Source organism: Helicoverpa zea, chromosome 2, assembly GCF_022581195.2.
Source record: "Helicoverpa zea isolate HzStark_Cry1AcR chromosome 2, ilHelZeax1.1, whole genome shotgun sequence".
Lineage (NCBI taxonomy): Eukaryota > Metazoa > Arthropoda > Insecta > Lepidoptera > Noctuidae > Helicoverpa > Helicoverpa zea.
In genome coordinates, this window is record NC_061453.1 from 12,186,582 (window position 1) to 12,201,280 (window position 14,699).

At 34.0% G+C, this 14,699-nt stretch overlaps 1 protein-coding gene across 1 annotated transcript; it reads left to right on the top strand.

The window, feature by feature from the left end:
• The first annotated feature begins 46 nt into the window (after positions 1-46).
• On the top strand, positions 47-14,511 carry LOC124640794. Its single transcript, XM_047178723.1, has 3 exons — positions 47-409; positions 2,955-3,125; positions 9,153-14,511. Exons 1-3 carry the CDS (start codon positions 343-345, stop codon positions 9,245-9,247), a joined length of 333 nt encoding a protein of 110 aa, XP_047034679.1. The 5' UTR covers positions 47-342; the 3' UTR covers positions 9,248-14,511.
• Positions 14,512-14,699: the final 188 nt, after the last annotated feature.

Genomic DNA, 14,699 nt, shown 5'->3' on the forward strand with positions numbered 1-14,699 from the left:
GTTTTGTAGTGTATGTCAAAGTTGTCAAGTCAATTCATTGTCAAGTCTTTCATTCATCGCCTCGACATGTCACAATTTTCTTTCGTCTTTCTATTGTGTATACCTGTGATTTTAGTGCACGCTCTAATACTGTAAAGTAAATTAGAAGCTTTATGAAAATTGAACATATTCTCCTTTACTCTGCGTTAAATTTACGAGTGGGAATTCGTGTGATAAAGCGATTCAGTGTCGGTCGAACAAATAAATTGAGGTGATTGTGAGTACGGATTTAGAGTATCTGAATCAATAATTTTTTTGTGTAACGTTTCAATAAACTTTGTGGTTACTGTTATTGAGTTAAAAATGTCGGAGGTCCTATCGGGTCGTGTGTCTAAGCATAGGAGGGACCGTCGCGTTAAGAATAGTACAGGTACGAAGAGGGCCGCATGCTGGGGCGCGCTTGAACGACCACTTTGATTACCGCTTGGAGATTTTCATTTTGAGTAGTATTCTGCTTGTTTGAAACATTACGACTGGCTAGTTCTTCATACGCCTATTCATGCCATCACTCTTATCGTTCAGGGACACATCACATTGTTTCTTTGCTATGAATAGCAGTTCTCTCCATACATGAAAAAATCCGCAGATAAATTTGTATTTTTTTACTGTATTTCCATTATCTCTGGCTTTGTTAGCATGACCCAGATGAGAATTTCAAAATCTAAAATAGTGGGATATATTTTATTTAATGTTATCTATTTTACATGGATATTATCTCCCTACTTGTTCAAGGATCCAATAGGTACAAAATTAAAACAGTTGTAAGAAGGACCATGAAAAATCTGTATAAAAAGGTCACAAACAAAATGAAGGATTGTGTAATTTTGTTTTGGTATAAAAATCATTATTATCAATGAATAAACAGAGGTCTAAATAATTCCAGTACATACTGGAAATTATTATTGATAGCCATTCTTACAACAACAATTTTCTTCAAACTGACAAACACAACATGGCATACAGCCTGATAAAAACCTACTTATATTTCACTTATGGAACTAACATTTGCTATCAAATAGAAATTGGTTTGCCATAACAGTAGTGACCTGATTATGCATACTAACAAACAACTTATATCAAACAGGACTGAGGTGCATGATGTGTGTAGAGTGACAATCTCTTAGATCAACTCGGGACGTCTACTTAGCTGCCACCGAAGATTATTGGGATGAAATGGTACATAACTGTTGCATTTTATTTATGTATTTGTTTCTTTTTCCAAAAATCAATGTTTTTGATAAGATTTTGGGTACATTTTACACCTGTACATATTTTAAGTTTTTTCAATCTGGTCAATGCATGTATTTGACTTTTCCATTTCATGAGTTTGGTTGCATGTTTGGTAGTTTTAGATATTAGTTTATAACAGATTGCAGCATTACTTTAAAGGAATAATATTTTGAAGGTTTTTAAAGTTTATTTTTGTTTCTTGTAACTGTAATGCTGCAATCTATTAAATAATAAATACCTACCAGCTTTAATAATTAAGATAATCAACATAAGATATAAATCAATAATTCATATCCAATTATAATAAACAGTTAGTGACCAGTAATATTTAAAACCAGTTTTTATCAAGATGACTTCATTGAAGAACTTTGATCATCACATAAAACGGTTAAAGATTTACTTAGTTACAAAAACAAAATGGCTCTCAACAGAGTTGTTAGATGAGTTTTTGTGCCATGAAGTGTAGCTGTTTACATGTAAATGCTAGTAGGTGTATTTACGTCACTAGCCCACTTTATTGTTGAAAGGACATGGATGCTTTGAAATCAGATCTCATGCATTACCATAACAATAAGAACACCAAACAAAACATGGTAGACTAAATTTCAACAAGAAACTGAGCTGATGTTTATTTAATTGACTTCACATAGAAGGCATGAAGTTAGATTTTGCACTAAACGAAGCAATCGCAGCGATAATTATTTCAAAATAAATTAATGATGAATTAATTCTCAAAGACTTCGACTAAGAGCGTAAATTAAGTTTTTTATTTACCGCGCCGCTGTCTGTCAGGCAATTACTAGTAATTGCGGACCATCACAATAGAAGGAAATTCAATTTATATAGATACCCCCTAGACTTCAGTAGAAACGTAGACCGATTCATCGTCGCATTCTAACGAAAGTAAATACGGCACTTGTTTAAATAAACCTGTTTGCACTACAGTGCTATCAAAATAAATAAAAAATATAAAAATCAATTGATCACGATATATTCCCCACAAACAATTTCGAAAAATCACAAAGCATACGCATGATGGATGATAACATCTTATAGCAAGTACTTACTGATGCAATGTGACTTAGCGAAAACATTCGTACGAGTCTGTATATGAGATTACAACTCTATGTACGTCATTAGTCGGTAGTCATAAAGTATTTTCCTCGGTCCTTATCTTATCTAATTAGATAGTAGGTATAGTATTACTCCATATATTGATAGCGTTTATAATCTTTTCGTTAGCTAAATAAAGTCAGAAACTTTCTGTTACGCATTTTATCCCTTTATTAACACCTAATACGATAATACTCGCCATAATCGGCCCTGGCACCGAACGATAATTTAATTTTAATTACGTTCGACGCTTTTAAAAATCGATCAGACACGAATGGCCGAACGCTGAGTGGCTTCATATATTATTACGATATAATCTCAGCAACTATTTACAAAATAATTAATTTTCACACTCTGATTGCGATTTAGCGGGAATGTATTGTTATTTATGTAAATATGATCTGAAATACAATGTCGTGTTGAAATCGTCGTGTCGTCTGGAATCTTTATATGGTAGCCGTGTGTACTGTGAAATTGTAGTCTTTGATATTTCTCATGTAACGCTGAAACAAAACACTCTTATAGAGCCTCCACAAAATAAGCATTAAATTGTCTAATTTAAACGTTTTCAGTACTGAGAATGATGGCAATAATGCAGGAAGGGAATAGTGAGGTACCGAAGGAATTTCTGGAGACTGGGAGGACGGGGCGCAGGAACGCTATGCCGGACATACTGCATCCGCAGAGCGCCGAAGCCAGCACAGCCGACCTGCCTTCCAGACTGCAGCAGTTGACTGCCAACGGTAAGTTTAACCTATTAAAAATGCATCAATGGCCTTCCACACTTTAGCTATCGATGAGGATAAAAAGGTGATCCATTTCTGAACCTGAAATTTCTGACTAGAAGGACCAAATTGGACATTCATCCTGAAATTGAGTTATCGGTTTCATTGTAGTTTCGTCGTAGACCGATCTGGAATCCTATCATATTTTTCGTTCAAATATAAAAGGCGACGAAATAGAAAATATTATATGACCCAATTGGCGCGTTGGGTTTCTAATCCCGAATCGAGATAAACATTTATATAGGACTGGGCTTGAGTCTGGCTGTTTATACAGGTTTTCTGATCTCCCACTGTTCGGCAATCGAGGTTTCTTCAGATCTGAATGCGTTAACTTCGAGTATCAAGGGCACATCCATCTGACCTTATTGCAATTTTGTAATATACATATTATTAAAATATTTCGATAACATAATTCACAACAGCTGTACTAATGATATTACAATTCTACTTTTATTGCCTCTTACCACGAAATTACTATCATCGCATACTAGCTTTATTATCACACGATGATTTATAACTGTCACGCGCCCACATAATAAATTGGATTGTCCAATTTTAGCGCTTGTAAACCACTAAATCATACTTTCAAATAAACTTCCAGAATCGTGAATGGAGTATTATCAGCAAGCGGTGTTGTCTGTTATAAAAAATAAAGGTAAACGGAAATGTTTAAAGCATTGTTTTAGTTCAACATCCGTTTTGCAGCTTTCCAATTCACACCTGTGACGTTTTTTCGACGTCAAACATTTTTGTTTGGCACAGACATTTTTTTTCCTAAAAACGATTTGAGCGTTTACATCGTCGGTAACACAAATAAATACGGGTGTTGCGTATGAAAGGCGTCAGCGTCCGTGTGCCTGCTAAATATCCGAGTTCAACTAAAACGATTTTAGGCAACCGGCCAGAAATCACAAACCAAGTACCCAATGTTAACATGCATAAACTAAAAGCCGCCTAAGATCATGTAATGAAAATTCTATCTAATTTGTGAATTTCATTTGAGTGGTTTCGGAAGTACTAAAGTAACACACCTAATTTGTTTACTATCGTCATGGCGTCATCACTAAAACCCGCTAAATACGTATGTCGTTGACTTTCATTTGGATATTAGCTTAGCTTATGACTCTGATTTCTGTAAAAACCATTTTTATTCTCTTTTGGGTTGTTTACGATAGGTCTTTAAAAATTAACAGGTATCGTACTAATTGGGTAATCGATGGAGAATCACGCGAACATGATGTGTAAACATAGTCAAGAATAACGATAAACTACTGTGGGGAACAGAAAATCCTAAAAATAACATAATTAAACAAAGTGGCTAGAAACGGCTAACGAGACAGTTCTATTATTCTACAGCGCAGTGCGAAACTGTTGTTTATCTAACGCCTTGTTATGCTACTACGGAAAATTGTATTCAAATTGTATATGAGGGGAACGATGAGATGGGACTGAATGCCGACATGACGTGAGGAAGGTACGAATAGAAGGCATATACAAAGCTACATGTTACTCTGACCCCAAATCGCCAATGATTTTTGCTCTGCAAATGGAAAATGAACTACGGAAAGCTTTCAGAGCTCTATTCTTGAACGGATTGTTAACGGGGCGGTGAAACATAACTTGATCATTATAGCTACAAAAGGGCAAATATAACTGCCCAATCTTACGTAATCATTCTAGGTAATTTCCAGGCGGTGTTCAAAGAAACAGGCTGAAAATATTGACCGCAATATGCCTTTTTCTCAACGTCAACACTTTGTGTAACACCATTTTCACGGCCTTGTTTTACCTCGTTTTCTTTGCGCGGATAAAGCGAGAATATTTCATGGAATAGATTATTTGTCTTCATTATAATGTATATGTACCTTTATTGCTTTGTGCGTAAACAAAGCTATTTTTTAAATCATAATTTTCAGTTCAGGATTTCATTGTTGCCTAATAAAAAAATAAAATACTTTATTCGAAATAAACAATTCACCACATTGCTGCAACGCGATTTTACAGGCGATAGTTTGAGATATTGTTTATGATTCCCTTATCACAATCCTCCTGTCAGTTCAGTAATTGAGGACTAGGCGTGACGTAGATCGCTCGTAATGCGACGATAAGCGCGGGTTATCGCACTCTGACGTACTGGCCAAAATTATATCTTGAATTATGATGAATTGATGTCACCCAAACATCGAATTATCGACACTGTCATTATAAGATAATCGATCATTGTTTCTATGGGAATTTGTACATCGAAAGATGTTTAACAGATTGTGGGAAAGTCATTAGTTAGTCATTATCTGTGATTATTATCGTGAAATGTTATAAGTTTTAGAAACGATTTGTCCGTTCTTACTCTAACCAGTGTTAACTCTTACTATGTTTGCACGTGTATCCCACCCCTTCGCTTGCTACTTGTACCCAGTTAAAGATCTAAAGAGTATCTTTTAATTTTATCTGTCTGTGGCCCTGGGGACGTAACCTGAGATTTTGTAAAAAATCTTTTATTATCAATTTTCTTTTTTTCTTGTGCGCGTACGGTAAGTGCCTACTTGTCGATCTTTTTCTGTGTCGCGTTGGACTGGGTTCTTTTTTGCGTAGTATGGTGTGGGATGCCCATAAACGAATGCCTAAATCGCTTTTTATTAAAAATATGGAAGATGACGTAATCACTTGTTTGATGATTCAGAACAGACGCCTTTTAAGGTGAAACATTGAAAGATAGATGAAAGCAGCATCCACGTGCCAGTCCACGTGGATGACGTCACGCCGCGATAACCATACTGTCTGACCCGATTGAGACTACTTATTTTATTATCTCTCCGGGCTCCACATTATAAATGTCTGTAAAAGATACCCCGGAGAGGGAGATCGTCACTTCAAGAAAATTATTTATCTATTTTTAGCCATGGAATTTAGAAATCCTCATTAGTGTTACGATTTACGCTACTGCTGGATTGCTTTAACTATTATAATAAAAAAGAATAGTATAAACGTAGAGATAACGAGACCCGAGAATAAATAAGGAGTATCTACCTACATTGTAATTATGTAATAAATCCTGTTCTGTATAAAAGTCTAGATAAAACACGAGTCGATGGCCAGTTACGAATGAAAAACTCATTTCAGTTGACCTTTAAATGATGATAAATTTCACCTTCACAATAGTAAAGGACTATTGTGAACGTAGACTCCATTCGCGTGTCCTCCCTATTGTAGATATTATAGATATCTACCACGTAAAGTGGACGACCTCTGTAATTAGGTAGGTACGATGTAAGAAGGTCCTTTTGTATTTTTTATTAAGACTTGAAATGACATAACGAGGGACCTTGTTGTAACATAAAATAATATCAGTAGTTGCCATTTTCCTCATTTTATAAGGTTTAGCCAAGTTTTATCGGAATAAGTTGTCTATTTGCCGGAATTAGTCCCCCATCGTATCCCATTTAGGACTAATTGTGATGATAAAAGACATGTACTGCGTGCTGACATGCTTACAAATGCCTTGCAGCCTGCAGCCTAAGGATATAGTCAGAATACAAATTCAGAGCCTTCATGTCGCCCTCGTGAAGCTACGTGCTCATGTTCACTATTAACTATGCAAGACATAATTATATCACATGGTGAGCTCTCCAGCCCTCTGCCAGTGAACTATGTGAATTCGTCATTTGTGCGTTAAAGTGAACTAACGATGATTAGTCCCCTATTCACGGAGCTCCTCCAGTAAATTCCATTATGTATTCAAAAGATAGCGTTACATGCATATTCAGGGGCCAAATCAGGATGGTGAGATCAGACTTATTTATCACGCAAGTTCTGTAACGTTGGAATATCGAACCATGGAATGCAACTGCATTAAATATATTTTATAGCAAGTCGATAATGGTGAAGGCTACACGTTGATCGTATCAATCTCCGCCCAAGCCAATATTGAAGTGATACGTTAAACAAAATGCCAAGTCACGTTTTGTAAAATCGATTGTTAGATAATCAAAAGCCAAATCTTCTTTTCGTTATCTATTGCTCTGAAAAAATGGAAACTGTAATTGATACGTCTCATTTTCCTTTTCAATTATGTTATAAGAGCTCCTTTTCGTAGAAAAAAATACTGATTTGTGGACACTAGCAGATATGGGGGTAATTAAAAAGTTCTATTTATAAACTGATCATTTACCATTTCCAACTATGTAATTGGATGATGTCGCGCCTTGTTGCCTCTTGAGAAGATTGGCATAATAATTGCATCGTTACATGCCCGTACGCTCGTTGGCTACGTATCTTCAACAAAATCAATATAAAATAAACTGTATTTTCTAGACCAAAGGGAACTCATATTTATACGTTATTAATCTCAAAAAAATCGTGTGACCTATATTTTTATAATCGACTTTTGAGCCAGGAAATTCATGAACGTCCTAGGACGTTCCTCAGCTTTCGCAGAATTTTCCCTGATGATTCAATAAGGTAATTTGCCACCCCTCGGAATCTAATTTGCTGCCCTTCTAAAATATACAGCCCTCGAGCCGAATATTTGGTCCTATTTGCAAATTTTGTTACAGGTATACACGGACAGGATTAGATTATTGTCATGTAAACGGACCAATCATGACACTTTCAGAATAAATTGTTTGACATTTAGTGTAGCCACGTTCGACATAACATTGTTTGCCATGTAAAAACGACACTGCCTTTGGCACACTTTCGATCCATTTTGTAGTAAAACTTGCATTACAATCACGTCCATAATATTATTCAGGTTAAGGTCGTAGTCTGGTTTTTATTCGACTTTGGTTTATGAAAGGTACCCTAGGTAGTATATTGCGTAATAGGGGATCGATGTCACCCTATCACTTTCAGCGTCGCAGTGGGAACTACAACTTTGTCAGCTTAATGGATACGTCGATAGCCGAGTATCGTATATTTATTTACAATTTAATGAAGTGCAAGAACAGTTACTTGCTATATTAGTTATACTTTCGCGAATATCATTCCATTTTGATCTTCTCTTTTGCCTTCAATTATAACCTAAACAGAATTTTTCAGTCGAGCAAGCCTGGAAATGATTCACTCTAACCCTTTAATGTTCTCGTCTAGCCCGAATTCAGAGCACCATTATTCACGCTACGTAAATCTTGCGTAATTTGCTCCACTCATTTGTGGTTATTTTAGATGGTACGACTTTGAAACATGCAACGCGCATATAAATTCAGCTGTCAACTGAATGTAAGGCTTATTTATTAGTCATGACGTAGCTTATACATAGAAAAACCATAATTATATGAAGGGCGTATGAGAAGCTTACTGTGAATACGTAAATGTTTTTAATATTCCGATGAAAATTAGAGCCTGATAAATCTGTGAGCCTTTACCTCTTTGTACCCTTCTCTCACAAATAAAATGAAGTATCTTCTTTATGAAAAGTTAGTCAGCATTTATTCTGATGATTCTCAATTTATATTCAACAAATCACAACCACGGGCTTTCGTTTTTTTTTCCTCACAGAAATGCCCATCCCGGATAGCGTGTCTGAAAACTCAAGAACCTCAGATGTGCGTGGTTCCACTAAACCAAAGAAGCGATCTTTTTGGTCTAGTGGTATGTAACTTTAGTAATTCAGTTGGTAGTGTAGTTGACGGGTACTCAAGCACAGCAACTAGCTGTTTTGTAATGGATCCTACGTCACAACATACGTACGTTACTAAATAATTCAGGCCAACTCCATAGTTTGAAATGTTACATAACGCCATTCCAGTCTGTTTCATACATACTTGTGAACAATGGTTATGTTAACGAATGTCATTGCCAACGTGTCACTTGTGGGTGCTTGATGCAGATACAGTGATTGGACTTGAGAAGATTCTGTATTTGATGACACCACAATTCATAAGTAGTGCATTGATTCACTGATTGACTCGTCGCTCAGTGAAGCCATCCACTACTACATATTTTAATTTTTTTTTAAACTTTGACATTAAAATATATCTTTTCCAGACGGTGAGGCTCCGCAGCCTGGGTCGTCAAACCTCGACCAGCCGGTCGTGCCGGATCCTAAAACACCCACTAAGAAAGACGACACACCCAGTTGAACTGCCTACCATACTCGCGGTCCCGAAGGACTACACTGGACTTGCCCAAAGCTAAAGTAATCTCAATCAGGTAAATAGTATTACTAAGCACTGAGTAATGTAGCCCCACCTTATAGGGATGGTATGGTGTACAAATGTAGCTCTTATGTCTAGTTTGACAAGATAGATTTTGCATAATTGTAAGTAATTAAGATTTGTGTACACGAGCGCTTTGTCGAATTTATATTGTTTGAAATTATTAGATTGTTTTCATTAGGTCTTTGTGTGGGCGTTAAACGTCGTGTAAAAAATTGTTTGTTATTCCTAAGTTGAAACTGAAAGCAGCTGATTGTGAATGTTAACATGTATTAAATGTTTTAAATAAACAACGCCCATATGTCTTATAGATTAATGGTAACGTTTTGTATAAAAGTGATTGATATTTAAGAGTGTCGATGTAAAGATTGGAATTAGACAATACTGATATATGAATAGAAAATGGATTGAGTGTTGATAGGCAGTAAATAGTTGATTTGGTAAGGAATGCCAGCTTTTGCACTCCTGCCAAGCAATTACGAAGAACAAAATTGTCTTACAGTAATCACTGTTAAAGCAGAATATTGCAATGCGTAACAAAGGTCGCACACAAGGGTACTGTTGAACGATATGTTTTTTGTTCAGTGTCCTAAAGCGGCCCAATAGTAGTAAGTAGACGAGCTTTAGTTGTGAATGCATGACATTCTATACAGATAGCTTTAACAGTACTTAGCATTTACTTGGCACAGTCAACGTAAAGGGAATATAAAAACGTAACCCTTTATTTACCGTCAGGTAATAAAACACATTCATATCAGCTAAGCTTAGTTCAAAGGATAGAATGGCAGTACTACTTAAGTAGACTGCACCCTCGAATTTTATCGAACAATTAAAATGCTAAATCGATGTTGTGCTTCAATACCAATCAATCGTTGTCGGCTACTGACAGATGTTTAATGTCGTCCACTTTATATCGATTCTGTCAATTGGCGAATTTAAATCGATTATTTTTTAGACTGTTTAACCTCGGGGCTAGTGACGCACAATTCAATGAACAAACATTCCTGGTCACTTGGGACAGTATTTTGTGTCATTAAAAACATTAACTATTTACGTAATTGTCAACACGTCAGGTACTTCACCATTGAACAGAAGGACAGTAGGACTATAAAGAATAGATATATTGCAACGCAGTTCCGAGGTTAAAAAGTCTGATTAGACTTTGCCATTTAAATATTTAAGCAATTTGTGGAAAACTACCCACATTGCAAAGCTTTTTATTATGATGATTTCATCATTGCTTGCATTGTAAGCTTGTAGACCGACCTTCTGTATGTCAAATTGTCAACAGTTAAATGTTTATGCACTACAATGTGCATTAAATTAACAATGTGACTACTAATATGATTGATGTGTTCCTCGAAGAGACATCTACTATGTCACACAAATCAATTTATTTTAATTGCACATTGTAACTGTCTGTAGCACATATTGAAACTTTTTGTATTCATACGAGTATGTTCAATTTGTACATGTTTCATTGTAAATCGTGCAGCTGTTTCTTAGTTATAGGTTCCTAAGTACGCTTAAATTCGATTTATTTATTTATAATTTATTAAAACACGTAATTATTTTTGAAAGAGTACAATATTTTGTTTTAATATTTTTGCCTTCAGGTATGGTACTGAATAGGTGCTTTGTCATTTAAAATATTTATTGTATTTATTTCAAAATGTTATCGTTATTAATAAAATGTGTAAAAATATACGTAAATCTTAGAGTTTAGTTAATATTTCTTTAATATGAAGTCTAAATGCATTTTTGTTTGTATAGAACAAAATGATGTGACCTCAGTGCTGATGACACGATATCGATAAAGACTATAATAATAGACTATGTATGATCTAAGATGGGGGATTTAGAATTAAACATCAGTAAAATGTCTTATAATGGCTTAGTTCGCTGTACTTATCTACATAATTATAACACAACAAATACGCTGAAAAATATTTTTAACAATATAAATTAATATGACATTCATTACATTGCAACTCGAGCTTGTAAAGAATTGCTGAATGTCTTTAAATTCAAATTAACAATGTTGCGAACTGAACCAGAGACAAAACAAAATGATCACTTGATATTTCATAATTATTGTATAGTACCTACATATACATATTACACTCGCCATGCCAAAGTCATCGAGTCAATTACTGACTAACTATTTCGAGGCTGTACTACTTATGGTAGCTAACTAATATTCTTATGTAAATCAGTAGTCTAGTTTATAGCTAAATATTAGTCGGTGTTATACATTTGCTATTTTCAACAATTTCATGTTTAACAGTAATTTCCAATTTAAGAACTATCATCTTCTAAATGAAGGCTTAGAAACATTTTAGTATTCATTATTATGGTATCATATCATATTTATTGACGCACAAAACATTTCGTTTTTAATACGTAATACTTTTAAATTAGAATAGAATTTTACTTGCCGAATTAACTTATTTTTAAAATAATTTCAACTTTTACTCGGACGTAAAGGTTCGAATCTCACAGAGGTTTTATGTGAAACGTTGTTTTGGTTTGTAGTAAGAATAGCATAATTTTATTTCATTCCATACTTCATACCTGCTTCCCACAATCATTTACCTTGTATGTTCATGTGCATGTTCTAGAATTTGGTTACGTCAAAAATATGGCGGAAAAATTACAAGCAGTCTGTGTTGTTATGCTTCTTTATAAAAGTAGAAAATTTTCAGTATCTTTCTGTAGTGATTAACAATAGTTTTGTAATTTATTTATATTCGTATTAATTTAAATTTTTTTTTTGAAGATTTCGCAATTTTTATCATTGCAACTAATTTAATATTTGTGTCAACGTATACAACTACAATGTCGTAATTGCGAAAAATTCCAGGTCGATCTGTACAACAAAAAGCTCTTCTTATTATCTTATTATATTAACAACTTTATTCTTATCAAAGGCAAACAAAACGTGAATATCGGCCAACGACCTATTTGTACACATTTAGAGCTGTTTCAATATTTACACGATATTTCAGTCTCGTTAACTGTTAACGGACAATAACATGGTGTAAATTCTTACTATCAACGTGCTTGTGATTTTTAAAAGTAGAACAAATATATTTTCCTGGATCTTAAGATCTTTTCATATTCTTTAGTCTATTTAAAGCGTATAAGCAACGGATCTCTTACTAAACTGCCTTATTCGTAAAACTTCCTCGACTTGACACATCGAATTTGAACATTTTGGTGGCCTATTTGATGTTTCGGTGTTAAAATTCTAAAACTATTTAGCTGCTAATATGACTTCTAATATTCTATTCATTTACAAAATTAAGTCTCACAAAATGCCTGTGTTGTATCTATTACAAGTATTTGTTTAATTTTTCTCCTAAACAAGAGAAAGATCTTATTTTTCTCGACTAGATTAACTTTTGCAGTTCATAGATGTTTTGTTAAAGTATCAAAGAAATAATTTTGAAGCAGATAGCCTACATTTTTTAGTGTCTATGTGTTTACCTCACTTATGTCTATCTTCATATTATGGAGTATCTAATTGTAAAATCTTCTATAGCTCGTGTCATTTTAATATAATTCTATTACTTGTACATAAAACGCAATGCACATTTTTCAGTTTTCCTATTTCGAACAATGCTCTGAACACTGTCTACGAAAAATGTGATCTAATAGGTACCAATTCCAACCATTTTCAGAACTACTCTCATATTGTCTATAAGCTTTTATATGTCAATTATTCCAGTACCTAGCATACGTATTCCTGTCTGTACAACGTCATTGTCAACGTAATCGTAACTTACACATTGTTCATTCATAAAAATCGTTATGCTTTAATTTGATGTGCCCTGTAATGAAATTCCCAACGGTGATAATGGCTGCTGAACTACTTAGCACAATTTGTTATTTTAATTTATACTATTTAACATATTATGCGATACAAGCATTAATTGCTCGAAATGGTTAGAAAACCAAGCCTTGTGCTTTTAAAGGTTTGCCCAACCCTAGACTAGTTTTTTTAATGAAACGCTGTGCTCGATAATGCAACAAATATATTCTATATCCAAAACTCGCTATACAATATTCTTCAGTCTGTATGGGCAAACCTTTAATTTATCATTCAGAAAGCAAAAGTTATATACAAAATGGAAGATGGAAATGAACTTATCGAACTCTGCCGATTAATCCGAGATTAAATTGCAATGAGATTAAGAAGTTTCAACTTATTGAGTACTGGGTGATTATGTAAGAACGTGTCCAATCTTCCTTTTTGTGTTATCAACAGCAAGCAATGCAATAAAGTACTGTTTATATAAATATAAAGCCTTGTAAAGAGACCTAGTCTAAGACTATGTATCTATTCTTATCCCTCTATGACCTATGTACAAGTGATAAGGTCTAAAGTATTCCTTAATAATTTCCTTTAGATCTCTGATTGATATCGTAACATTGTGATCGTAAACGTAGATATATAGCTTCTTTTATTAAGCTGTAAATATACATGTTTAATGCAGTATTGATTTACGTACCTTTTATATAGAAGAATTAGTTTAATATTCCAATGTTACGTAGATTGTAAACTTAATCGAAAACCAGACTATAGTAACTGTCAATTGTGCTTATATGACGAACTTTTTAAATAACATACCCAAACTTTTCTAAAGCACGTGTTTTGCTGTTTTATCTTAATCGTAAACTATTTCAATGTATTCTTGTAACTGCTATAGGAACAAAAAAACGAATGGAACTAGTGATGTGCTAAATCGATTATTTAATATTATGCTCGGACATAATTGTTACTTAACGAATTAGCTCAACACTATGCTTTACATGTAATATATAAAAGACAGCATGGACAGACAGATTATTGAATTTGGGCAAACACACTTTCTTGATTCAATAATTCAAATTAGTGTAGGTACCATGAAATCCTAGACCCAAGTTAGTGCAAACATTCACGACTCAAATAAACGACAGTGGTCCCATATTATAAACATTATTTATACAGTTAGTACATGAAAAATACATTATATACAGAGAATGTACACAGAAATGTATAAGTCACGTAATAATATTGTAATGGTGCAATTTGAAACCGTAAGATCAACATAGTTATTGGGAAAATAGAATTAATGAATTTGTATCGTTTTGTATCTAGTTTGCTGTTTAGCAAACGAAGATAAAAATAAAATGTAAAAAACGAATTTCTATTTTATTTCACTGACCTATAACCCCACACACAAATCAAACTCGAGTACTTATATAGTGTTATAAAACAACCCAAAAAATACCATAAATAGGTAGACATTACATTAGAATTTAGATTAGATAGAACCATTCTGCATTAACATGCTCTTTATTTTACTGAAATAGTATTTTTATTTTTCGTTTT

Coding starts and splice junctions, on each gene's coding strand:
- LOC124640794 (XM_047178723.1), top strand. CDS start 343: ATGTCGGAGGTCCTATCGGGTCGTGTGTCTAAGCATAGGAGGGACCGT. Junction 410..2,954: donor TCGCGTTAAGAATAGTACAG/GTACGAAGAGGG, acceptor AAACGTTTTCAG/TACTGAGAATGATGGCAATA. Junction 3,126..9,152: donor GCAGCAGTTGACTGCCAACG/GTAAGTTTAACC, acceptor TATCTTTTCCAG/ACGGTGAGGCTCCGCAGCCT.